The 26,801-nt window shown below is 40.8% G+C and overlaps 2 protein-coding genes across 3 annotated transcripts in view; one reads left to right on the top strand and one right to left on the bottom strand.

Annotated features, from left to right (window-relative positions):
* Positions 1–631: 631 nt before the first annotated feature.
* Positions 632–7,309, bottom strand: gphb5 (glycoprotein hormone subunit beta 5). Of its 2 annotated transcripts, none has more exons than XM_084044766.1 (3): positions 7,173–7,309; positions 4,769–4,967; positions 632–1,545 (listed from the first exon to the last, which is right to left on the bottom strand). In XM_084044766.1, exons 1-3 carry the CDS (start codon positions 7,217–7,219, stop codon positions 1,354–1,356), a joined length of 438 nt encoding a protein of 145 aa, XP_083900892.1. In that variant the 5' UTR covers positions 7,220–7,309; the 3' UTR covers positions 632–1,353. The 2 variants fall into 2 exon arrangements, with proteins under 2 accessions (XP_083900892.1, XP_083900893.1); XM_084044767.1 differs by lacking the exon at positions 7,173–7,309 and adding an exon at positions 6,636–7,121.
* A 12,166-nt stretch (positions 7,310–19,475) lies between these two features.
* Positions 19,476–26,801, top strand: part of syne2b (spectrin repeat containing, nuclear envelope 2b) — a 172,844-nt gene continuing 165,518 nt past the window's right edge. Inside the window, exon 1 of the mRNA XM_084045516.1 lies at positions 19,476–19,578. Within this exon, the coding sequence (XP_083901642.1) occupies positions 19,491–19,578 (88 nt within the window). The 5' untranslated portion in view covers positions 19,476–19,490. The remainder of the gene's footprint in view (positions 19,579–26,801) is intronic.

Genomic DNA, 26,801 nt, shown 5'->3' with positions numbered 1-26,801 from the left:
GGTTCCTTTGTCACTAACTTTGAAAGGATTTCATTCTTTAAAAAAAAAGAAGAATTAATATAATTATTCAGATATATCGGCCTATTCATGATTGTTATTATTATTTATATTTGTGTCCTTTATTCACCTAGGGAAAGGCCTAGTCATGATTCTTATTATTATTTTCATTACATTTTTATCCTTTATTTACCTAGGGAAAGGCCTATTCATGATTGAAGTACGATTCCTCTCAAAATATAAACACAAAAACACCGAAAGCAATCACACAAGACTTACAACATTTAAAATGCTATTCTGATGTTGAAGATGTTCGATTTTGTGATTTAGGTCCATTTTGCCATAAGCCCGTGTGTGTGTGTGTGTGTGCGTGTTTGAGAGAGAGAGAGAGAGAGAGAGACAGAATTTGTATGCCTGCCAGTGCCATGGGATCACACTGCCCTATTCCTCCTCTCACAGCATCACCAAAGCAAAGTGCCCCCTGAGGGACGTGAGTGGAGCGCGACCCCCTGGAGTACCTTAGTGACAAGTGAGTACACATCCATTACATAAGGCCCTCTCTCTGGGGAGTGATAATACAGCCAGGACATAGTGGTTTCTCTGATGACTGCCCAGTGTTAATCATAGTCCTAGTGTTCAGATTGGTTAATTAAACCTTAATTAACTGACAGATCTGCTCACCCTTCAGAGGCCAATTATCCACCATCGTCAGTGGCCAGCAATTACAGTACGAAGCCTCACACTGATTGCGTTCTTTTATTGTAATGTTTTATGGCTGGAGAAGTTTCATGGTACATTTCAGACCGTGTTCCATACAATAGTTCTACACCACACACACATGATTGAAATGAAATCATAACAGTAACCGTACCAAACATTGGTCCCCATCACCATGAACAAATTGGAAAAATGGTATTCAAAAGGATTCTAAAATATCTTGAACTGATTAAAAAACAATCTGTCTGGATTATGAGTCATTACTAAGAAGTCAGACTAATTAATTTGTTGTGTTCCCTGCCTGTTCAGACATGTGTGTCTGTGTGTGCTTTTATATCTTGTGCGTGCGTTCGTGCATGCGTGTGCTCGGATATGGATGTGCGTGTGGGTAAGAGACGAGTCATGCATGTATTTACATATATGCTGTAGTGTAGATATATATATATAAATGTGTGTGTGCGTGTGCATGTGTAAGCAACAGCAGGCAAATGAGTACATAACGAATGCATGTGTGCCGTAAATGATATCATATCGTATATTCGCAGGGTTACCATCTCACATCATACTACTCGGCGCACATAAAGCCAAATAGCCGCTGTGTGGATATGGTGTATTGGTCTGGTGCTCTGTGAGTATATCTCAGACTGAGGTGATGCACTCAGTGGTGCTGGTGACACAGACGCCACAGTCACACCTCAGGGCCACAGGGTAGCTGTAGAAAGGATCCACCTTTGCTGAACAGTTGGGCAGACGCACCGTCACTATGCGGCTCTCATTGTAGGTGCAGACACGCTGGTAGGACTCAATGAAAGGCGGGTCTAGAACCGGCTTCTGGAAGGAGAAACAAATAGTCCCGTTTACATTCCAATTAGAATCGGAGACTTTATTGCTCCAGTATGATGAGGTTTGTATAGGTTCAGGTTTGTGTGCAGTGACAACCTTACATTAGATGAGTAACAGGATTATGGATGATGTGCACGGACATACATTACAGGACTCATACAGGCTACTTCTGTGTCTGTTTCCCTTCTATGCCCATATATGGTGATCTCTGTATGTATCTGTCTGTCTGCCTGTGTCACTTTTACGCTCACACATACTCCCTTGGGTCGTCGGCGACGCACACGCCGCCTTTGAAAGTGGTCAGTCGGACGGTTCTCGAGATACGTGAACTACAGGTGCACGCACGGACAGACGGTCAGATTTTGTGCATTTATAGTAGGATAATACATTTTTGGTCTACTGTGTGTGAGATTTAAGACTAAAACATTTTGAGTTCCAGTATATCTTCACTGAGTGAGATTTGTTTTTATCTGACAGATAAAGTCTATCTCACTTCTACTGTATCTTGTCTCCTCAGTTTTTATGTCCTTACCTCACGCCTCTCTCTGATGTGATTAGTCGAGGATCAATGAAATATGTTATTACATATAAAGGGCAAGCTGCCGTGGCTGTGATATTTGCTTTGAATGTTAAGAATTGAAGCGTATTGTTCTGCTGCAGCGCATCATAAGTCTCTACTTATCACTGACCCGAATGTGTTAGTAGAGATTTCAGTTGCTACTAGATGCTCTGCTAATGATTTAGATTTTTTCTAAATGACTTTCTAGTGCTTTCTCCTCCTCTCCTCTTTGTCTCTACTGTACGTGATCCTTCTGTCAGTGGAGTCTCTTGTTATGTGTTCTATCTGGGCACTGTGGCTCTGACCCGCAACACTCACTTTTTATTGGTGAATTGTAATAATGACATCACATGTAGAATGTACGATTAAGTCACCAACAGTTCACATTGAATGTGAGTATTTGTCTCTTTTTTTTTGCATTTGAGGCCTCTGGCAGACAGGGTGTTACAGTAAGAGCGAGATCCTGTGTGTGTGTGTGTGTGTGTGTGTGTGTGTGTGTGTGTGTGTGTGTGTGTGTGTGTGTGTGTGTGTGTGTGTGTGTGTGTGTGTGTGTGTGTGTGTGTGTGTGTGTGTGTGTGTGTGTGTGTGTGTGCGTGCGTGCGTGTTATGTACAGTACTAGAGGGTCGGGCCGCTACGCGGCCCTCCCGTCTACTAGCCTGGCCCGTGCATCGGAGACAGAGACAGAAGAGCGTGTAGACGTTCCTTGCAACACCGGTGCTTGTTTCTCGCACATGATTTGGCAACGCGCAAAGCGAAACCTAACTGCAGCATGCAAACAGACAAACATCCACTTTGCCAATTGTATATATAGATAGATGTGTGCATGCATGCGCGTGTGTAAATAAATGACAAGGACACATGAGTTATCTAATGCCTGGTGTTGTTAAACAGCATGCATGATGAAACTATACACTTTCCATCACATTGTGTAACAACCACCAAGAAACGTACGATCCAAAATGTTGTTTTTTTCAAAGCATTTGAGGCATTGTTAACTACTAGTGTCAGTTAAATGTTGGCAATATTGTACACCTCTCCCCCCACTTCTCTTTTTACATTAACTCTCACCGGCTGCTGGATATTAACTGAACATCAGTGGGACAAATATCAGTATTTCTCTACAGCCCTCTGTTCTCATATTTGGAGAGTTTACTCTGCAGACTTAGATACCTGCTGTATTTGACACAAATCAAATGCCAAATTTGCCAGTCTAAAACAATACACTGTTCTAATATACTAGCTGAATGATGGCTGTCTCGATAGTCAGAAGTCAGATCAAGTTCTGTGCCAGGAACATTATTACATAGACTAGGCTACACTATTAGAGCAACATCTACTGTACTGTAGGTCTACATACTGTACTGTAGACCGGTTTTGTATGGTCTGGTCTGTTATTATAACTACAACTAGTCTCTCTGTAGACCACTATGGTCTGTTATCACTGGTCTCTGTACACCACTGTGGACAGTCATTGTTTACAAAATTATGGAACAATATATCTTGCTGTATGCAGCTTATCATTTCTCTGGTCTGTCTCTCTGCCTGTCTAATCCATCTAATCTGTCTCTGTCTAGATTCAAGCTGACCTAATATCACCTAATATCGTTTTTAGTACAACTTGTCAGTTTTACTTGTGTCATCTCTCATTGTAATTACATTACATTCCTCCAGCCTCTCCATTGTCTCTCTCTCCCCCATTCTCACACTCCTTCCTTGGTCTCTCTTTCTCTCATTCTTACGCTCTCTCTCAGTCTCATCTCATATAATCTAGCTTGTTCCTCTGCCTTTCGCTCACCTGCCTCTGCTCTCTTTCTCAATGTTTTCTTACACTCTGCTTTGACTGGCTCACTATATCATACTGCACCCTTAAAATGTATACACTTGATTCAGGCATTTTAGCCTACCATAGACCTATAAATCTAACCTTCCCTTCCTCTCCAAGATCCTTGAGAGAACAGTCACTAATCAACTGAAATGTGACTTTCACAATAATTTATTTGAGGAACTTCAGTGAGGATTTATATCATCGGACATAAACAGTACCGTTTAAAGTGACACATTTTGGACTTCTCTCTGTACTTTCTTTTAGATCTCAGTGCTGCATTTGACATCTTTGACCATAGCCTCCTATTGTTCATCGTTATGCAGATGATACCCAATTATATTAATCAATGAGATGATGTATGTGATTTGATTTGGCGCTATAGACGGATTTCCGCGCGACGTCATCACAGAGCAGAATGCGCAATGTGCGCATGCTCGGGGGAAACGAATTGTTGCGCCGTTCACTCTGTTGTTGTGTTCGGGAGTTAGATAGCCGTAATTCTGCTATTATAGGCATAATAGGCATAATGCTGCTATTATATACAAACAGATCCAACTTCCGACAAATCCTTTTTATTGAGTAAACAAGGTATTACAAACTGCATAATTTAATCTACTTTCATTAAACCCGGTGAAGATCATTTCTTTTATGAATGGACATTTGACCAGAGCTGCTGCGGGTAATGGCGCCCTCTATAGGCTTACCCCTCCTCTGCGCGGTCATATCCTCTCATGTTTACTAACAGGAAACCCGTCTATATTAATTAATTTAACTTGACTGTCTCTCTCTGTACACTATGTACCTCCTAGTTCCCCCCTCATCTCACCTCCCAGGTCTCACAGCGCCCCCAGCAGGCATCTGTGGTGATGTGCAGCCCCCCACAGCCGGGCTTCCTGGCGAGGAAGGTGAACTCGCGGACAGCACAGCCGATGAACCGTCTCAGGTTGACAGCCGAGGTCCGCTGGATGCCTTCTGGTTGCAGAAACGTCCATATCAGCAAACAGGACAGTACCAGACCACACCACCTGATATTGGGTTGAAATTCAATGACAAGCGTTCTGTTTAAGGCAGGATTGGTAAGTTAATAAATGAAAGTTATGTTATGAATATTATAGTCTTGATTATAGTCTTGATGCCACAATACCAGACCCGACCCGGACCCGGTTAGAAATGTATTTTAAAACATTTCATACAGGCAGTAATTGACATACTGTAACAGCTTAGAAAGGTTAGTTATAATTATGATTATTATTCTTCTGGGTCTTGAGTGTCCGGGTAGCTCAGTCGGTAGAGCACTCGCCTTCCAACTGTAAGGTCCTGGGTTTTATCCTGGAGCACTGTCAACTCAGCGTATGAGTAGCACGGCGTGGCTAACTAAAGGGCTGTTCACACTGAGCACTATAACTATAGAAATATAGTTTTAAAAATCGTCTAAGTCTAAAAAGGTCAAGTGGATGACAGAGTCCACACCACAACTATAACAAATACAATGGTGAACGATATAGTCATAGTTAGTTATAGTGCTCAGTGTGAATGGCCCTTTAGTCGTATACGGTAAGTACAGGAAGCTGATTGTAGATGTCACACTCCACCACAGCATTCCATCTCCCAAGGGTCTAGCACACTGAAAAGGGTAGACATTCTTGGCTGATACTGACAAAGCCACCTACTTACACTTGATGACACAACACTTAACCCCACCATCTAGTCCGAGGTTGAATTATATTTAAGAAAACAGTGTTTGGTACTAGACAGTATATCGCAGGTTAGCAAAGTTCAGCAAAGAATTTAGAGTGTTGCCTATTATCCGTGATGTACTGTCAAGTGCCTTTATGGGCAGGGTCAATGTATGCAGGTTTTCATTCCAAAAAAGCACCACCTGACTTCACTAATTAGGTTCCTCAATCTGGTTAAATGTATTGAAAATCACTAAGTAGAGTGCTGGGTTGGAATGATTATCATACTGTAATTACACTGTCTAGTTTTGACAGGACAACACCACCACATCCAAATGATATTCAGAGTTTAAACTAATATAAAACAACATGATATAACTTCACTGACAAAACACAGTGTTCAATTTATTTCAATGAAACAGTCTGGTGGTGTGAATCCAGATGGAACCTAATACTTTCCTCTTTGATTTTTACTTGTTAGATTTGAGCAATCAGGGACATCCACTCACTGTCACTTACTCAATAGAAATGCAACAGCCAATTTTTCAGTCAAGGACCTTCTTCAGGCGTATCTATTTATATGACCAAAGAAGGCCCTTGACCAAAACGTTGCCTATTCAATTTCTATTGAGCAAGTGAATTCAGTTTTGCTAACTATACGGGTCTGCTCCACCAACACACCTGTCACATCAGGTGTGCAAAAGACTTTTGACTAATGTTTTAAATTCACCTCAATATAGGTCTACAAATGCCCTACAATAATTTAAATAAATATGTTGCAAATTTGCAACTCAATGTTTGGAAAGTGGTCCTACTCACTTTTATGCTAACTTGAATTGTGTTGAGCCCCCTGAGTGGTTTTCATCTCACTCACTGAATTAAATATATATATTTCTGTGATTTTACTTTTCGTTATTGCATTTTACAATGTATCTATGTGTTGTTATGTTGTACGCGTACAGCTAAATGGTATCACAACAGTGTCATCATGCTCTTGTCTTCTCGTATCTGACTCACCGTTGTGTCCCTCTCTTTTGCAAAGTCATCTGAGTTTTGGCCTCCCCAACAGTATAGTCCAGCCTAACACCACAGCCTAGTCCTAATGCCAAGTGATAGTTACTGACCCTCCAACAAACACAGTGGCTGCAGTCCACAATGGAGTCCCACAGCACAAGAACGTAGGTACCTTGGCAATCAGTTTCTGAGAGGTGGCCTATACTGTCTAAAAGATTATCCGCCAAAATGATCAATTACAAAGTGAGGCAGGGCAAACAGTTACTCAATCTAGATAGTTCCACAGCGCGAGGCCACTACGCTATCCTCTGGCAAGTCTTCGGTACACTGGTTCTTGTCGTCATGTGCTCCTCTGGGCCCACTGGCTGCCCGCTAAATGGATCTGACGGTACAAGCGGAGGCTTTTTATCATCGTGTCCTGTCTATCCACAGCCTACCAGGCAATCAGTTAGTCAGTCAGACAGACAACCAGTCATCCGGGACTGAAGCCTTCTTTCTTTCATTTCCCAATTTGCTAAATCCCCCTTAGGCCCATCTTACCTGTCCCTGCTCATCAAGTCTTTCAAACTAGCTTGCTCCCAGTCCATTAGCTTGATTAGGGGAAGAACTTGTCCTTTTGTTCATAGCCAGCCACATGGAAGAGAGAGGGCGAAAACATACTCATGTTATCTACTTGTATCCACTCTCACTTATCCAAGCTCAATAAACTGGCTACAAGAGACAAGAAAATGCAGTACATGTTCGTACACGTACTGTGGCAGTAATAAGTTCAACCCTTGAGCTCCTGTTTGTTCACCATTCTTCCACTTTGGTTGATTCTTTTGTCACGCCTCTGCTTTTTGGCAGTGTCTTTGCACGTGTTATTTCTTCTCAGTCAGAGAGACTGTAAAAGATGTCTGTTGCTCAGGGCAAGTTTTAGGCTTACAGTGCAATTCCCTCAGAAGATAGCATGAGTGACAGTGGAGGTGAACCAAAAACTAATTGAGAGATGAGGAGGAGGTACTGTAGATGTATGTGTGGAAGTGCCACATCAAGATGCAAGAGTGGGAGAGATGTAGATACAGTATACATGGAAAGAAAGACCGATTATAAGTGCAGGGTTAGCACTTGCTGGTCAAGAAATGAGGGATGAGAGAGAAGGAGATTAAACCAAAAATTAGGGAGATGCAAAGAAGGGGTAAAATGACACAGGTAAGTGATAGAGAAGCGACGGAGATGAGAAGAGGAAGATGTGTTTACTTAAGTGACATAACATGACAGAGGTACAGAGTAAAAGATTATTTGGGTGAATAAACACCTTATCAAGAGATGACAGAGAGGAGAGAGTTAGGAGATATGTAGACGGAGACAAATAGAGCAAGAGATTGGTGTAGATAAAGGAGGAGGGTGACAGGATTTTTTTTGTGTAAGCACCTCATTGAGAAGCGAGGAAGAGGAGACACTGTAGAGATGGATTATAGACAAACAGAGTGATGAAAGGCAAGGAAGAAGAGCGTTAGATTTATTTGCTTGACTTGTCAAGAAACGAGAGAAAGATGCGAAAGGGAGAGAGAGACACACAAACAGACAGAGGGAGAGAGATAGAGATTGGGAACAAGGGGGTAGATTTATTTGGGTGACTAGACACCTCATCAACTAATTACCATCTTTAAAAGACACTGCAGGTCCCTTGTAACGCTAGCAGAGCAGAACCACTCTCCAACAGGCTGGAGGGAAAAATTAATCTTTCATGTTAAACTTGTAAGTTGAAGGCGAAGCAATTAAAGTTATATTAGACCAAAAACATGTCGAGGAGGGGGTGAGTCAGTGACAGGTTCAGACTCTTCACGGCACGGAGACCTCAAAGACCAGCTGTCTGAGGTTGCTATTGAAAAGTACAAGTTCGGGGAAGAATAGATTTGAATAGGATTATGGTAATCAGAATCACTTTACTTTGATTGCATATAAGAATTTGACCTGGTAGATTGCTCACAGAAAACACAATGATGAGGTTCTAAAAGTAAAGCTTTTTCATACAAAAAATGTTAAAATCAATAAATAAAGGGAATACGTAATTGCTTATGGGCTCTAAAAGAACATAGTTTATTGCACTGATAAAACAAATCTGGACAGTATTTGTTGGAGAATTCATTCACAAACATGTTTAAAAAGGCAACAAAACATTTAGCTTGTTTTTTTTTAAAGGTTTTGCCTATAATGACATGATATGATATGATGAGATGATGGTGATTAAGCTCAAAATAGTTTTTAGACTGCATCACATTACCTACTTAGAGGTCAGATTGCAAGCCAGCATCCTCAAATTCTGCAGTTCTTAATTTTGAAAAAAAAATTGGCAGTCTTTTTGATATAAAAATCAATTGGAACGAGCAATCCCACTTAACTTTCTCGAATTTACATCTGAACTCATGGGCACCCTTTTACTTGGAAAACAAACAAAATCTAGTTTTTACAGTAGGAATCAACCAGTGGTGGAAGAAGTACTGAGATGTTTTACTTAAGTAAAAGTATAAATTCCACTATTTAGAAATATTCCTTTATAAGTAAAAGTCTGGTATTGAAAATGTACAAAAGTATTGGCATCAAAACATACTTAAAGTACAAAAAGTAAAAGTATTCATTACGGAGAATGTCCCAATTCACAAGTTTTCAAAATAGTTTTATCTACAAGAACTTGTCGCAAGCTTGTAGATCGCCTATTTTCGTATAGCCGAAGTATATAGGGCTGAAGTGGTTAATGCATGTTTTCTAATAATCAAAATCTACAAAGTAACTAGTAACTCAAGATTTCAAATAATTGTTGTAGAGTAAAAGTACATTATTTGCCTCTGAGATGTAGTGGAGTAGAAGTAAAAGTAAAAGTAATGAAATACTCCAGTAAAGTAAAAAATACCTCAAAACTGTACTTGCGTACATGTACTTGGTTACTTTCCACCACTGGAATCAACGGCACATGTCCTATTTCTAAAGTCTTCAGCCTTAATGGTGCTGACACTCACTTCTATCATTCATAGATTCCTCTCTATATATAGATATATATTTCCTCAACACTGGTTCAGACTTCAGAGACATCAAATCCCTCTTTATTCGATTCCTTTGGAATGACAAAAAGCCTAGACTCGTTTACAAGAATTAATTATACCCAGATCCAGAGGGGGGTGAGGAGTCCCAGATGTATTCCAGTATTAGCTTTCATATAATGCAAAGTATCCATTGACTCAGGCCTATAAACCCGCTTCTGGTAGGCAGTAGGGAATGGAGAAGCCCACTATCTAGAAATACTGTAAGAACATATCCTTGGCATCATATGGTACTGTCCATAACCATCACCTTGATTGGAGAACACAATCAGTGGTGTCAATTCACCTAAGCTAAGGTGTGGCAAGGTCACGTAACAGCATCAATATCAATGGCCAGCAAACGCTAATTTCCAACATAGGCTATAGGCTACATAGCAATGGCTACAATGTAACATGATGACAAATGTGTATAAATGCCTTGAGACAACTTTCAAATTCAGTCTCATCCTTGTACAATGAATAGTCCATAGCGTATGTACTGTAGACTACACAATAATGTTAAAGAACCGCTTCACCCATTTTAACCTATCTTCATGTAATATGTCCTCACTAATGCTCATTATAAGATGACACCATTTCTGTGTCTCAGAGGAGGGCTGTGGACTGTTCAGAAACCTGCCTACCAGTGACATCATCGGTAGGCAGGATTGGTAGTTTCAAACAAGATTTTAAACTTTTAAAATTTGTTTTATTAATGCAACATTGGCTTCCATTTCAGGATTCTAACTATTGTATGAAAGGTAAGGTTGAAAATGGGTGACGTGCTAGTCCTTTTAATCAATAATTGACCGTCTCTCTGACATGCACCATTCAGCATCATGGACAGTGAGTTCCAGGGTCAGAGAGCAGGAGAAAGCATAGCGATTTACAGAAAATGTATAACTTTTTCTATTCATCATTCATCAGTCGCACTGCCCATTTTAGTTTACACTAATTAAACATAGCATGGGCTGTCTGGCTTGAAAATACTTATTATTTTAAACTTGATGGAGTGTAATCCAGTCTGCTTCTCAAGGGGTTCTTTATTTTAGCTGACATCGTGGAGAAAGGACTAAAAACTGACACCACACCAGCCTAACCTGTAATGACCAGTGTCCTTCCTGTTGCTTTAAAATGTATGATACTACACTAACCTCTAGTGGTCACTTGTTATAGTAACTGACTGTACTTAGGCTGTTGAAAACTAACCTCTCTTAATACAGTACTTTAACATTATAGCATTTAGATGACACTGTTATCCACAGCCACTTAGAATAGGTGAAAATGTTGGATTTAAAAAACATATTTATTTTTACTGACAGCAGCTGAAGTCCCTGTCATGTCTGTCTGTCTATCAGTCCCTCCTGGTACACACAACACCACTGACCACTTTACACGCTGAGGAAGGCTTGATGCCGAAACGCTATTAATTTGTTTCTTACTCTTGATGGAGGGGGCGAGACGTTCCGGTTCAACGCCAGGCAATAACTGCAGGGGGTCCGAAAAAACTTTGTGTGATGGGACATTAGCGGAAGCATGAAGCATTGTGAGCTTGTAGATCGGCTATTTATTTTAGAGAGTTTATGTCGAGAAGAGCAGACCAAGTAGGCTACAGAGCCAATAGTCAAGCTGACTAAATATTGAGGGTTTAGGGTATTTCCGAAAATACACATTAACATGAATCCAACATAATAGAATATAAAACATTAATTTTACACAACACTGATGTTAGTCTGTCAAACAAGTCTATATTGAAATCTATGAAATAGATGAATCTGCGACACAATTCTATACAAAATGGGGTCCCAGCTTCATCTCTCTATCAGCCAGGGGGTCCCTTGGCTTAAAAAACGTTGAAGACCCCTGTAGGCTATACTGTACGTAGGAGAAAGTGAGATTTTGGTGAGTCAGTCATGCAGGGAATGAACCGTCAACACAGGTGACAGTATAAGTAGGCCTACTAAAATTAGAAGTGCGTGCGTGTGTGTGCACGCGCGCGCGCGCACACACTTCACTCGAACCCTCACTGGTGACTATATTTAGCTCCTGCACTGATGTCCCTGTCACGGTACATGGCTCTGGCCTCTCCGGTAACAGTCCCAGGGCCCCAGTCCACTACACTCTCTACTCTGTGAGGGGTGTGACTCGGTTCAGGCTTCAATCACAACGTGTTTAGTCAGTGCAATCGTTTACAAATTACATCCGATGTACTATTGTTGCTTGGACTTGCATCTACATTAGGCTGCTACACCCAACGGCATCACCAAGCTCACGATCCTTCGACTTTAGGTGCATGTAAGTACGCTTCAACTTCTTCTCCGCGTTCATTCGTCTCCTCTGAAACGACAAGCAGTGGTGGAAAGTAACTAAGTACATGTACTCAGGTCAAGTACTGTTACTTTTACTTCTACTCCACATTTCAGAGGCAAATATAGTACTTTTACTAACTTAAGTTACTAGTTACTTTTTACATTTTAAATATTATTTCAAAACATCCAAACAATTTGAAAGTAGCAGATCTACACGCTTGTAGATCTACTATTTTCAAAGGATTTTTATACATCTGGAAAACTTGTGAAATGGGACCTTCTGCATAATGAGTACTTAACTACTTTTGGTACTTTAAGTACATTTTGAAACCAATACTTTGTACTTTCAAGTACATTTGTAATTCCAGACTATTTCTACATTGCAGTATTGATACTTTTACTTAAGTAAAAAAAAAGTGAGTACTTTTTCCACCACTGCTCGGCTTTGATTCTACTGTTCTGCCCCTTAATTTGGCAGCATTATATCGTGACAGGGTTTGCAAAGAAACAAATTGCAGCAGCTGTAATTAATGCTGTCAAGAAAACCCACCAAGAAACTTTTCATGCTAATGCTGGCCCCCAATAATGTCACTGCTCTGGTCTTGTCTCCACTCAGAATGACTCCTCATTATTACAGTCTAACAGACAGCGTAGCCTTTTACGTTCATTATCACTTTATTTATTTTTTTATTGACACCTCTTAAATCATGAATTAGCCTTCATCAGTACAAAGTAATACATATTTCAGCTCACTGCAAGAGAAGCCTGTACTTTGTTATTTAAACGTTTACATGAAAATGCCCATTTTATTCCAACAAAATAACTACTGAGGAGTTTCCCTGCATTTCTTGTTTTGTTTTTTTTTACAAAAACTGTCTTTTTGTTTCATTTTGACCGTATGTTTGGAATTATTCTGTACATACACATTCATGCTGTAAGCTGCAGCTGTAAGTGAATTATTAAAAAGCCTCAATGACAATTATTACAACGCCGCTGTACTGATTTGAAGCTCTCTGGTGGCAGTCACGTGACCAAACGATGGGCTATTTTTGGCCCCTGACAGGTTCTCTCTCTAAACGTCACATTCCTGGAGTCTCAGAGCTGGAGCCTGGAGTCACACTTTTAGTGATGAAGAATTAACATTGTTGTGAGGGAAAGTTTGCTTCTAGTTTGTCTCTCGTTGTTTTTTAAATAGACTGGCGTTTTCCCAATACAAGATAGTCTCTGATGGCATTTAAATCTCACCAAGGAGGCAAGGAGACAGTCTGGCAGAGAAACGTTTTTGACGAGGCTGCTGTGAATAGATGACATTTGACGTTTCATATTTCATATTATGCTTCTTTAACTTGAGTGAATTGGATTTGAAGGAGGCTCTTGTTTATCTCCGCTGGGGTGCTGTCATCATAACATTGGATAAAGAAGCCCCTGAGGCTTATCCAGGTGGATATGCAAGTGTATTGACGATGACTAATGTGCAAATACTGTAGCAGCTGGGTGACCCAGCTGCAGATAATCAGCCCTATCTCATCATTACTGATTCAAATGATTTATGTAGCGCTGACTGGTGGTGGTGGTGATGAGGTGACTGAGCCAATCTGTACTACTGTATGTTGGTACCCACTGGATATGGACACATTCTGGTGTTCTAGGCTTGTGTCTGTCTTGCTGTCATTGTACATTCCCACTGGTTTGACTGTTAGGCCTAATGTTCTACACTGTTTTGTGAACGGAGCCACAAATGCAATAATAAACTAGTGACTTTATTTATTTATTTATTTATATTATAACTTTTTCAATTGTGGAACCCTTGACCTTGCCAGGATTAGTGGTCTGCCCATTAAACTACAAAGGGATTGGACTCTGTCAGTGCTGCTGCTATATACAGTTGCACACGCTGACCTGTTTTAACCTTGGAAAGGTCAGACATGGTCTAACATGGTCTTACTTAATGCTCTACCAGTACCCATTAAGTTACAAAGGGATGGGATGTGTTTGATCACTGCAATAATTAGTTGTTGTGCATGATTATACATGCACTCACCTCTTAGATAAAACCAAGTGCCCACAGACTGTGTTTGGTCCTGACAGCTCATTATAAGCTTATCAAACATGTAAATTTGTGCTGTGCGGTTTGTACAACAGATGGTCCACATTTACCCAGCATAGCTGTGGACAAGCTCCCGCAAGTGAGTTGATGATATGCCAGATGAGCATCATACTGACAAGCACACTGCATTAGTTGCATATCACAACATGCCAGGCAGCGTGGAAGTTTGGTTGAATGGTAGCAGCCTGGTGAACTAGCAGGGCAGCAAAGAGGTGTTAGATTAACCACCTGAACCCCAGTGTAGTTGTTCTGGGGTGAACATTTGGTGCGTTGTGACACATTGGCTTGACAGACAGCTTGTAGATCTGCTATTTTCAACAAGGAGATTTGGTGTAGAGGGAAAAAACGAGCAGGGCCTATAGACCCCTGGGGGACTCTGGCCGATGAAGTTTAATCATAGGGTTTAACCCATTAAGGCCTGAGGTTCCGATTCTACAAAAGTTTTCTTAAAAACTTATGTGGCTATATCAGTGGTTCTCAAAACTTTTTCATGTCAAGGACCCCCAAAATTATATGTATTTGGCTGCCGAACCCCCCCCCCCCATCTGAAAATGTTTTGCTCCAGGAATCCTTTGGTTCTCAAGTCTTTGTGAGAATCCAATGCACCTTGATGATGTGGCCCTGGAGCAAGGCAATGAACTGTGTGTGTGTGTGTGTGTGTGTGTGTGTGTGTGTGTGTGTGTGTGTGTGTGCGTGTGCGCGTGTGTGTGTGTGTGTGTGCGTGCGTGCGCACACTGTAAATGTAATAACCGCAGGCATGGCATTGCTGAAGACAGGCTTACATTCTCAGTCTTAACCTTCCCTGGATAATTAGACAATTGAGAACATGATCAAACATTGTATATCAGTTTTGAACTTGAGACTATAGATGCTACTGTAGCAGAGGACCCGTCCATGAGAGTAGCCATCATCCTGGGAATTAGAGAGATCATAAGTACGAAATAATGTGGATCTCTCGGAATCCACATACAAACAGAGTGGCTCCAATGTGGATCTCAGACTTCATGTATCCAGCCTGTGACATTCACTACAGTATGATGTCTATGACGTATGACTTCAAATTCAGCACAATCACAGATCCATTATACATTTTGTTTAGTGGAGGGAGCTACTTCTGTGTCTTACTGGCAGTGGGCATGCAAAGTTTGGTGCTGATCGGATTAGCTACACACACACACACACACACACACACACACACACACACACACACACACACACACACACACATATACATACATACAAAATGTAAAATACCTTACAGTGAGTAACTCAGAACTATTGTAAAGGCCCTTTTCATGAATGTATCCTGCAGCTTTACCACTAGACACTAGGAAAAGTAGGCTATACTGCAAAATTCACAGTGTTAATTTATCCCATTCCAATTCCAAGACCAAAATGGATTAAATGTACATTTACTGTGCATGTACACATACAAGTCAATTTATATCCATCATAATTACTTTTCAAACGTGCAGAATGCAGCCCTACCTACATTACTCTTTAAAACTGAGAACTGTACCTGCAGGTGACAATATGGCCCAAATTGCCCTCTGTACTGTGACGTCTCTCTGTTAAAATGAAACTAGAGAGCATTGCCTCTCCCATGTTTCATTATCACCCCAGTCGTGGGTGTGGTTGAGAATGCTTGGCTTGACAGGTTCAGCAAGACGCCTTGATTTATCACCAAGATCTGAACAAACACAACAAGGATTATTATGAAAAGTGTACTACTACAGGTACTACAGGTATACAGGTGATATCTATCTATGATATCAAAACATAATACTGCTACAAGTAGTATTATGACCACTTAACATGGCAGCCGAATGCCTGCTGTGTTAAGTGTCAGATGAGATGGGTGGAACTCTTAAGAGATTTTTGAGTGGGCCCTGATCCAGAAAAGTTTGGGAACCACTGTGCTACAGTAGATGATAGTATATAGAGCCTGACCGATGCCACTGATTCATGATTGATTTCTATCAATTTGAAAAACGTATTATAAGCAAAAAAAATCATACAAAATAAACACAAATAACGTTTTGGTAGATACAGTACAACATTTAAATTAAGTGCATACTGTAAACTTCATATGAAAAGAACATTTAACTTTAATTATACAATAATGAACAAAACTGAACTTTATTTTAACGCAATTTAAACGCGAAAAAAAGATTGTCTACCGGTATGTACATATTCACAACATGTCGCGATGCAACCCGTTGTGAGCTTAGCGATAGCATAGCAAAAGCCTATTTTGTCATGTTTTGCCCACTGACTATTACTCATGATTCATGACTATGACTTGTTTTTACTGCTGCTCATGTTTGAAAGCATACTGTGATTAGTTTTTTTTGTGATTTGTGATTTTTGAGGAGGCCGTTGGATTCCATTCATTTTAAAAAAGAGCCCACTTGAAGAGACTTGAAACTTGGTTGAGGCAATCCACCACAGTGAACCCAAATGTTATTGTGTTTTCATGCATTTCAAAGTGTTGGATTCAAGCTGAAAACAGTTCTCAGAGAAAAGTATAATAATTATGAATATGAATGGATGGAATTCAGACGTCCATGACTTTTTACAGAGCAATGAGATGTTTGCAATTTATTGAAAAATGTTCTGAGGGCATGTTATTACCCTATGCCATTTGATTGGTCAGGGGCATGTCAAATGGCTATAGGTTCAATTTAGACATAAGATGCTAAATGTTTCATGGTGCAGTGGTAGCATCAATGGTCAGTTGTCACAGGGTTTGTGGTTCGATTCTTGCTAGGGTATATTAGGGATGGGATGAGTATATAAAATATAATCTGTTGCAAAGGCTATATTGTCATCCAAACCCTGCCCATAGTAACTACATTTTAGAGGATACCTGTTATGGGTGTAATATTTATTCTCTATTTTGCGTTTACAGGAAGTGATTAAAAAATATATTTTAGGAGATCTTTTTTTAATTTCACCACGTCTATTTGTGGTCGAATATGAATAATCGTTATTAATAGAAATATAGTAACCAAATATAATTTTGGTCACTTTTACACATCCCTAGGGCACATACAGTACTGTGCATATATACTCATACTTTGGGTTACACATTTAGGTAATTGATTAAGTTTAGTTAAAGTTGGGGCGTTTGGCACAGGCTAGGTAGTACAGTATGTTTACGTTCTGGTATGGTTTTGGCAGTGTCAAGGTTAGGATAAAGGGATGGGGAGGGTATTCAGCCTATCCCTGGATTGAAAACTGGGATTGGGAGAGAGGAGTGTTATGTGCTATGCTTGGTGTCCTCTGTGTTGTAATAAGAGCTGTCCTACATGACTTTGACTCAGGGACACTCTGTCAGGGGCTTCTCTTTCACTCCATCGTGTTCTCTCAGTCTCTGTCAGTCGCTCTCTCTCTCTCTCTCTGTCTCTCACTCACAGTCTGGCTCAATCTCATCGTCCACTCTCCAGTCTCACTCTTTCATCTTTTTCTTTGAGTTAATCTCTGTCCATTTCGTTCGACAGTCTTGTCTCTTTCTCTCACTCTTGCTGCTTCCTTCGCTCCCTTTTTGCTCTCATTCTCTCCGTCCTTGTATCTTTTCTACTGTACCTCCCACCCCACCCCGATCTCTCTCTCCCTCCCTCTCTATTTTCCTCTCTCTTAACAGCTGACATGAAGCCTTTAGATAGTTCAGATGCCGCGCTATAGTGAGTGAAGCATCGACGCAGCACATACCCCACAGGCACATGTTTCACAGGCTAGGTGCACTTCTGTGAATGGTCCACTGTCCGTGGGCCCAATGAAGGTGCAGTGCACCGGTCCAGTCGTTTAGACTATTTTTAGACTGGTGTTTATGGCCGTACATTGTGTGTAAAGGTTGAATAGCTCATTTGGATATGCAATGCGCGTGTTATGATTTGTTTTAGTTGGCCATAAGAGCCAGATGGACAGTGCTTGCCTCGAAGGACAATACAATGAGAGCCAGAACGTTTGACCAATTACAAGAACGTATTTTAAGCTCTGTTGAGTGTGATAAATCTGAGAAACAAATCACCTGACATCAGCTTGATTGAAGTATAAGTGAAAATCTGCTCTATTATTTTTTCCACCTGCTTATTTTGGCCTCAACACCTCAGTCTGTTTCCAAAGCCGTCAGTCATATTTTGGTGATCAGCAATCAAGACTAGTTCAAATCAAACACTGCTTCCCCTTCACAGAGTGATTGTTTGAGCAGGCGTGTAGAGAGACTCGTAAATGTCACACATTTTTCTCGGTTCACTTATCCATATCCCTGGGCTAGCTTGAACAAGACTTGACAGAAATAGGCAACCTTCCTGCTTCAACCTGGCACACAACCTGGCACTGTTTTATTGAGGCCCCTTGAACCGTCATTTAAACACAGCAAGTGTGTGGATTTCCTTGGCTTTCAAAGGTGTGCATGCTCAAATGCAAACAGTGACAGGGAAATATGCCACTATCACATGTCACAGTCTCATTTCCTTTGAATGTGCTGAGTGTGAGATATTAATGAAAGGTTTGTCCAGTTGTATGGGTATAAACTCATATTCATAAGGAATTTTGCTTACAGAATACAATTTGTGCTCCGCTCCCAAATATATGGCGTAAAACATTGAATTCTGAGTAAACATAAAGGTCACTTTATAAAAATGCTCAACGGCACTTTGTGACAACCACATTGGACTTGACTACAAGAAGATGCTGTGTACAGTACATGTTGGATAAAAAGGTTGTAGTGTGTATATGGATGTTTGGTTCAATGTAGTGCTTTTCTGCACTCAGCTGTAGTTGATCGATGTATCTGTGTCCAAATTGGTATCTGTGTCAAACTTAGTTAAAGCGTATGATGAGACACCTACAATACAGGCAGTGTGTGGGTCTCAGAGTGATAAGTGAGGACACAGGCATGTCTCCATACCGGCCCTCTCTCTCAGAGGGCTTTGCAAAGAACCACATCCCTTACAGTATTGAAGTAGAAAATGGTCACTGACTGTGTGTCTCATGCTGCACAAGAAACGACACAACAGGCTACAAGTAATTTTCAATGGAAACCAGCTGTTAGCTCAGTTTGTGCTGTTTAACCCTACCCTAACGTTTTCATTTACACAGTGTGGCATGAGCAATACTTCAATGACGATTCTACAGCAATGTACGTAGCTGGCCACGCTTGATTGTTTTGTAGATCTAGTCGCTGTTAGTGGGATTGCAGCTTTAACAACTCTGAGGAAGATACATTACAAATTCTCCATTAGTGTACAGTATGCCTCTTTTAACGTGTGAAGTATTTTAACGTGTGTGTGTGTGTGTGTGTGTGTGTGTGTGTGTCTGTGTGCACGCGCTCACGCAGATCAGTGCCATGCTGGTGGGCATCTGTGGATGAGGAAGCATGGCGTCGGGGTCCGACTCCAGAGATGGTCCGGTGGAGAGGGGGGCCATCCCCCTGGATATAGACAATGTCCACATGCTCCTGCAAGGTCAGTGTCCTCTTACCTACCCGCCTGTCTATGCACTGATTAACATACCAACCCGAACTTTAGATTTATAACACACACTGTTGGTTAAATGTTTGCGTCCAATAAAACTGTTGGGCGTCATGAGGCGCAGAGAATATTGAAGGCATATCAATATCTGTTTCTCATTCATAAAATTGATTCATCAACTATATCGATATTAGACATGCTGCCAGTTCTGTTTGACACATCGCCAGACATCATTGAACTGTTTCTTAACCACTTTAACCCTCTATTCTTAGTAAAAATGGATCTGAGTTACTTACCTGAGTCTCGGACTGCTTTTAGATTTTAGCTTGTAGATCTGCCATTTTTGGCTAATGTTCCCCCCAAGTGGTTAAGGTGCTTACTGTAGTGTTTGCAACATGTGAGCAGACACGTACAGTACATGGATGGAGAGTCCAGTGGACTGTCCGCACAATTGTTTTTGGGGGGGGGTCCCCAGATGACAGTGAAGTGTCAATTTAAAGACCTTTTTCATACCTGAAAAAAATAAAAGAAAGAATAGAAAAAAGACCATTACTGCAAAAGTAATCAATAAACTGTACTATAAAAACTGGTCAAACATTGGCCAAATTGTCAAATAATATAAGAAAGAGCTTGTAGATCTGCTATTTTCACAATATTTATCTGTGCAACTGAGTCAAACTAAATATAATGCCTCAACTCCTACAATTCTAAGTGCTTGTCAGGTTGGGAGGTCCCAGTTCAAATATAATTATTTTGGGGGGTCGCGGCCTGAAAAGGTTGAGAACCACTGTTATAGAGAACATTTATTGTGGACAGGTCAGATGGGTAAGTGCCGTGGGCGTGGACACACAATATGCTACACAGATCTCCTAGTTGTAGTTGGACATCTCCTCAGGAACCTCATACGTATGTCCGAGTTGACCCTTCGGAGCAGTCCACCTAGGAGGCCCGCATTTTTGGGGTCTCATGGGCTGGGCTTAACACTGAGAAACGTTTCTCATAGTACCAGTTTCAGACACAATATTTACTGCGTTATTTCCTCTGAGAGCATTTTATGTCTTCTGCTCTTGGCGGTGTGTTTAAGGTGCTGTAGATTTGTTGTTTGATGACTCTGCACCTCCTGCATAAGGACATCAATTTGCTCTTGGGAGAAATTAAATTTGAGGCTTTGAAAATGACTCTGGCACTGAGCACAGCACAGCACAGCACACTGCTCTTAAAGGTAATGAAAAGTGATCGTTTGATTGGTCATGATTGAATTCACTTGCAACACACTCATAGTCATATATTCAGCCTAATCCAATCCACCCCACCACTTCGCCACGGGTACTCATCACTACACCCCACCCACCACGCCGTTGAATGCGCTGGCGGTTTACCTGTTAACCCACAATAGGGCCCTTAGCCTTGTAGATAAATTAGATATTTATTCAAGCAAAGAAGCAAGAAATCATCGCTTACAGTCATTGAGAACTCAAATCAAGACACTCCCAAGATCTTTATTATCTGCTTCAACTCTCTTCCTCAGTGTTCTGAGGTCAGAGTAGTACAAATTCGTCATGCCTTTGCTTCGGTGTTTAATCTTTGTTTTTGTGGTAACATAATGATTGTTAGACCTATTTGATCCCTGTCCACCCCAAGGGAGAAACTTGATAACTAAACCTCACCTCTCTCCAGCTCTGCCCCTTCCCATTTCAACTCCAGCCTCCCTATAGTCACATTACTGAGGTGAGAAATGTGACTCATGTAGCAAACACTCTTCTAGTGGGACAGAGCAGGAAGCTGGAGATAATAAATGCTACATGCTGGTCAAGCCATATGGCTGTTTTCCATGTTGTCTGACCACAGGACAAGAGGCATTAGCTAAGCTTTGATACATGAGAGTTTTGTAATTCAACTCTGTGTGCATGACGTTGGTGATGAGGTATCAGAAACACAGTTCAATGCTGATTTGACAGCATGACATTTGGTGTGAGGGGTTTGGTATTTGGTCTCACCTGCTAGGCTAGTGGAGAGGTTTGATCCGAAATTAGACTTGTTTTTGGTGACACCAGCCCTTCTCAACCAAAGAGAAGATAATAATGTATTAAAGAAGATTTGACCTTGGTTGATCAAGTATCACTTTCACAAATGTGAGCATCTCCATTCTAGGAGGCTTAAAACATGATTGTTTCCAAGAGGATGTTTTGAAACAGAACTCTTCAATCCCCCGTAGGTATTCCAGTTTCATTGTGATTTTACTGTGTGTGTGGATGACATTGCTCTAAGGTGTCTTTGGCCTATTTGATTGTTTCTGTTTCATTTTTTGTATTATTATGTGCCAGACCTGTAATTTGACACCCTTTTTTATAATGACATCAGCCATGATGAGGCACTACAACTACAATTGTATTGTGTTTTCATATCCTCTCAGGGTTTGTTCCACCATTTGATCTCAGGTGGTGATAGTGTTTTTCGCTTGTGTTGCCATAGCTGTAGTCTATCCAGACAGTTCTTTCACTGGTAACCTTGAGCACAGTGTTGTGTCACAGGAGGCAGGAACTCTTGGCACAGTTTAATGGTTGGTTTGTTGTGATCTGATTGGCTGCACTTGTAATAGATTCTGACACTATGTCATGGGTTGCATTCACACTTCTTTCTCTCTCTCTCTCTCTCTCTCTCTCTCTCTCTCTCTCTCTCTCTCTCTCTCTCTCTCTCTCTCTCTCTCTCTCTCTCAACCCCCCTGTCTCTTGATTTCTTTGTCTCTTTATCTTTCCTTCTCTCTCTGTTCTTGCTCTTCCTGTCTCTCATCTGAAGTGCCATGTATCTTCTTACCCCCACTGCCCCTCTCTCTCTCTCTCTCTCTCTCTCTCTCTCTCTCTCTCTCTCTCACGTGCTCTCTCACTCTCACTCTCTCTCTCTCTCGTTTCATTCTGTCTATTTAGACAGTCTATTTATTTCTTATGCTGTTTCGCTTTCATACCCTTTTCCCGTCTCACCTTATTGGCAGCTACCATACGTTGATCACCTCGGTCTCTCTTTCTTTGTCTATCGTTTTGTCCTCAGCTAACCTCCATTTTCTTATAGACTAAATCTCAAAATTGATTAATCAATAGTTTATTGCTATATCAAGGTGTGTAATAAAAAGCAATAGACAGGTGGGAGCATGTTATACATGCTATGTCCATCTATACGGTTGGAAACTAAAGAAGTGCAAAAATATTTTTAAAATACGTGGTTTGTTACTCTGCTGAACTATTTTAGGCACAAATGCTGTTCTCCTCCCCTTATCTAGAAACAATGTTTTCTGGATCAGTTTAGTGAAGTCTTGTTAATGTTTTCCCAGCTATGCCAGTGCAGCCAGATGGCTCAGTGTGCCGGGTGGATGATGTAAGCCTTGTGGCCTCGCTGACAAGTATCTTGTTAAAGTAATTGTCCCAAAGTCTGCTTTTCTCTGTATATTTTTGTGGCTGTGAGGATGAAAGAGTAGAGCTAAATATAGCTTAACCTAGCTGTTCAGGGTGAACAAAAGTATGTGAATGTATATGTATAATGTTTTCATTGGCAGGAAAGGTTGGGAAGAATAGTGCATTGAATTACCAATTGCCTGCTTAATAGTATAAGTAGTAATCCACTGCTGACTGGAATACTCAAAAGTGTAATCATAACGTAATCTTAATTTAAATGTTTTAAATACAATCCAGATGATTTAAATAAAACATGCAGTTAAACACTTAACCCCCCCAAACATATTTAAGAGTAACCGCCCAGTTAAAGAAAGAGGGCTTGCACGTAAAACATATAATCAAGCTGTAAAGAAATGATTCTGCAAGATGGGCCTGTTTAAGAAAGCCAACCCAAATGCATGTTGGGAAAATGTGCATTACATTGTATAGTGTTTCTGATTCCACCCTGTGGCACCCTGAAGGCCATGCAGGGTTCACAGCATTTGCATACTGCTGACATGGGACGATTGAATTAGGATGATTTAAGACCGTATTAATGCTACTGTATAGACACTCACGTTTTTCTGTATGGTAAGCATTTTTCTAAACGCACGGCTCGAGAATTTGTGCATACTTATGGTGTGTGATGTGATTGCTTTCAGGGTTTTTTGGCATACAACCCCTTCAGTTTTGATGACGTGGCTCTGCAGGAAGCCCAAATTTGGAGTCATACATCATAGATATATCATAGGCGATTTATGCCAGCGGTGACTGACGCCACAGGCTGGGCACAGCCGTTCTCACGATACAAAATTAATAAACTCTATAGGCTACAGTATATATTTAGATAATAGTAGTAGAATCAGTCAGTTTTATTGTCACATCACAGGTTTACAGGTGTAAATCAGTTGTTGAAATTCATTTACGTGCAAGCTCCATCACTCCGTTGTTTTCCAGGAAAGAGAGTGGGGGGGGGGGGGGCAGAGATAGGGAGAGCAAGGAGAAAGAATCAAAGAGATCTACATACACATACAGTAGCATAATAAGCAGCAGGTATGTACATGAGGTTAGACATAAGGTGCAAAAGGTAGCAGCACAACAGTCCATATAAGAAGGTAGTCCATGTACGGCAAAAACTTCACAGGTAACAATCCACATTGTAGATCCACAAAGGAAAAGTAGATCCACAATCCACATGAAGGGAGGTAATCCAACATTAGGAAAAACCAAGTCCATCAAAGGAAAGTGTTCCAGTGTGGCAGGCCGCAGTCTGGTGACTGGCCTGGTGTTCAGGCCTTGTTCAACAGTCTGATGGTAACGACGAAACCAGTACGTATAGTCTCTGCTGAGCCTTTTTCCTCACATTTGTGGTGTGTGTGTCCCACTTGAGCTCCTCCTCGATATGCACGCCTAGCAACTTGAACTTGCTGACCCTTTTCACTGCAACACCATCGATGAAGAGAGGTGCAGGTAGCAGTAATGAGGAGAAAAGTCCATTACACATTATGTAAATTACACATGATGTCACACAACATATCACCATGTATCAGCCCATCAGGTACTTCTTTACATTTGATGTATTCACTACTATACTACGATTAACATGTTTCATGGCCTCAAGGGTCTCAACACACAAGAAACGTATAAAATGTCAAAGAGTTGACATTTTGAAAATGTTAATGGTTTGGTAGTATGGCACCACCTCTTCAGTCAACTTACAGTACCGGTATTCCTCCTTTTTGCTCTAAACTCTCTACAAGGCCATCCCAGAGCAGCTAGCCTCATGTCTTGTCAGGACAGGCCTGAATCTGCTGTACTTGAGTGTTTTAGAAGTAGGCGGGACCTAGCCTGACTCACCTGTTTAACTGCAGGCTTGACGTGCTGCAGTTTGAGTTTTAGCTGGGTTGACGAGAATCACTCACAATCAAATCTGATATTTAGTGGTTGATTATGTCTGTGCTTATTAAGTTATGGATATTGTAACGCTGGAGTGAGCACAGTTTGTTTGCTTATAAGAGAGGTTTAGTTTGCACTGATGTACAGAAGAATGGTGGTTTGTAACATACTGCTGATTCAAAAGTATTGATAACATCATGGGTGAGTTTTTCTTTTAACTGATATTATGATATACTACCATTCTGTACTTTTACGTTTTTTTTTATTGCAATATGTAATAGTTATGCCTATATAATTCCACTCTATAAGAACAGGATAGCATGTGCCTTTGTGCGACCAGTAAGGGATTGGTCTAACATGTAGGATCATGTTTTGTGAATTAATCATAATCCTGATTGAGTCATCATGATTTGATTTAGCCAAGCAGTATAGCCTGCAGTGCAAACTGACCTGAAACTCAACAATGACAGCAAGTCTTTTCATTAAACAAATAATAATTGAATCACGACCAGTTTGAAGCCCCAGAAATTACAAATCTATTTTCTTTCTTTCTTATTCATTTTCTTTCTTGTTTGAAGCAGTGGCTTTCAAACCTTTTGTGCCCACAGCACACCAAAGGGCAAGTCAATAACTCAAGGCACACCTGTATTCATATCAGTGCAGAATAGCCTCTATAATATGTTATCAGTCTTATCACTGTTTTTATTTACTGATGCCAAATAAAAAGCCACTTATGCACTATTTCATACTTTCACAATAACAAAAATGAAAATGTGCGGAAAAAGTAAAAAAGAAATACCGACAAAATAGGAATGCCAGAGAATTTGCCTCTGTATTGGGAAATGAGTGCGCACAAAGTACTAGTCGTAAATTCAAAGATAAGTTATAACTATTTGCATAGCAATGTACTGTATATTGCAATAATAATGTGTGGTTGTCACACAATCCCAAGGCACATCTGGACTTGCCTCATGGCACACCAGTCTGCCTCAGCACACCTTTTGTGAACCACTGGTTTAAAACATCTAAATCTTTTGGCTCAGCAACATGTTGTTCTTCCTGTGGATCCTCAAATCATAAACTCAGTCTGACAACCAACTAAGCCTCTTTTCATTTGCTTAAAGCTTACTGGTATCTCAGCATCCACATGTATGAGACATCTCACATATCAGTGGCTCATGTCTCCATAGAAAACCCACAAAAACTCAACTATTTTGTCTGTGATATCAAATTTCTCTTAATACTGTATATTTGAGTCACTCAGTTGGAATGGGTTCTGATGATTAACATTAGACAGCCTGTGAAGTCATCCATCCACAAGAGGGCTTCTGCTAAACCGGTCAAGGGGAAAGCCACTCTATAAACTTTGTCAGCCCACAAGCACAGACTGACGGAGATGGACAGACAGACTGACGGAGCTAAAACAAAATCATAGACAAACAGAACACAGACACAGGAAAGGAAAGCAGATGGGAAATACGACAGTGTCAAACCAACAAACTAAGTGACAGACCACAGAAAGACAGACTGAGGAAACAGATGGAGACACTGACAGACTAATGTACTGTAGGACAAAACAGGCAACTAAAGATGGACAGACAGAGGGACTTGAAAAGATATCATAGAGCAGTGGTTCTCAAACCTTTTCAGGTCAAGGACCCCCATATTGATTTGCGTTTCGCCGCGGACCCCCATTTGAAAAGGTTTTGTGCCAGGGACCCCCAAAAGAGCAGATTTATGTTAATAAACAGGTCCGGGTGACCCAGACCTGACTTTGAGAACCACTATCATATAGAGAACAAATTGGTATGTGTAAAATGTATGGGCTGTGAACACAATGGACCATAACCTGTTGGATCCTGAGTTCAACTGAACCTCAAAGCTATAATATATTAA

This window comes from Gymnoscopelus microlampas, assembly GCF_963454915.1.
Source record: "Gymnoscopelus microlampas genome assembly, chromosome: 20".
NCBI lineage: Eukaryota > Metazoa > Chordata > Actinopteri > Myctophiformes > Myctophidae > Gymnoscopelus > Gymnoscopelus microlampas.
Note: the sequence above shows the minus strand (reverse complement) of the source record. Positions and strands in the feature narration are given on the sequence as shown.

Coding starts and splice junctions, on each gene's coding strand:
- gphb5 (XM_084044766.1), bottom strand. CDS start 7,219: ATGGACTGGGAGCAAGCTAGTTTGAAAGACTTGATGAGCAGGGACAG. Junction 4,968..7,172: donor GACTTGATGAGCAGGGACAG/GTAAGATGGGCC, acceptor ACCCAATATCAG/GTGGTGTGGTCTGGTACTGT. Junction 1,546..4,768: donor GGCGCTGTGAGACCTGGGAG/GTGAGATGAGGG, acceptor TTCTCCTTCCAG/AAGCCGGTTCTAGACCCGCC.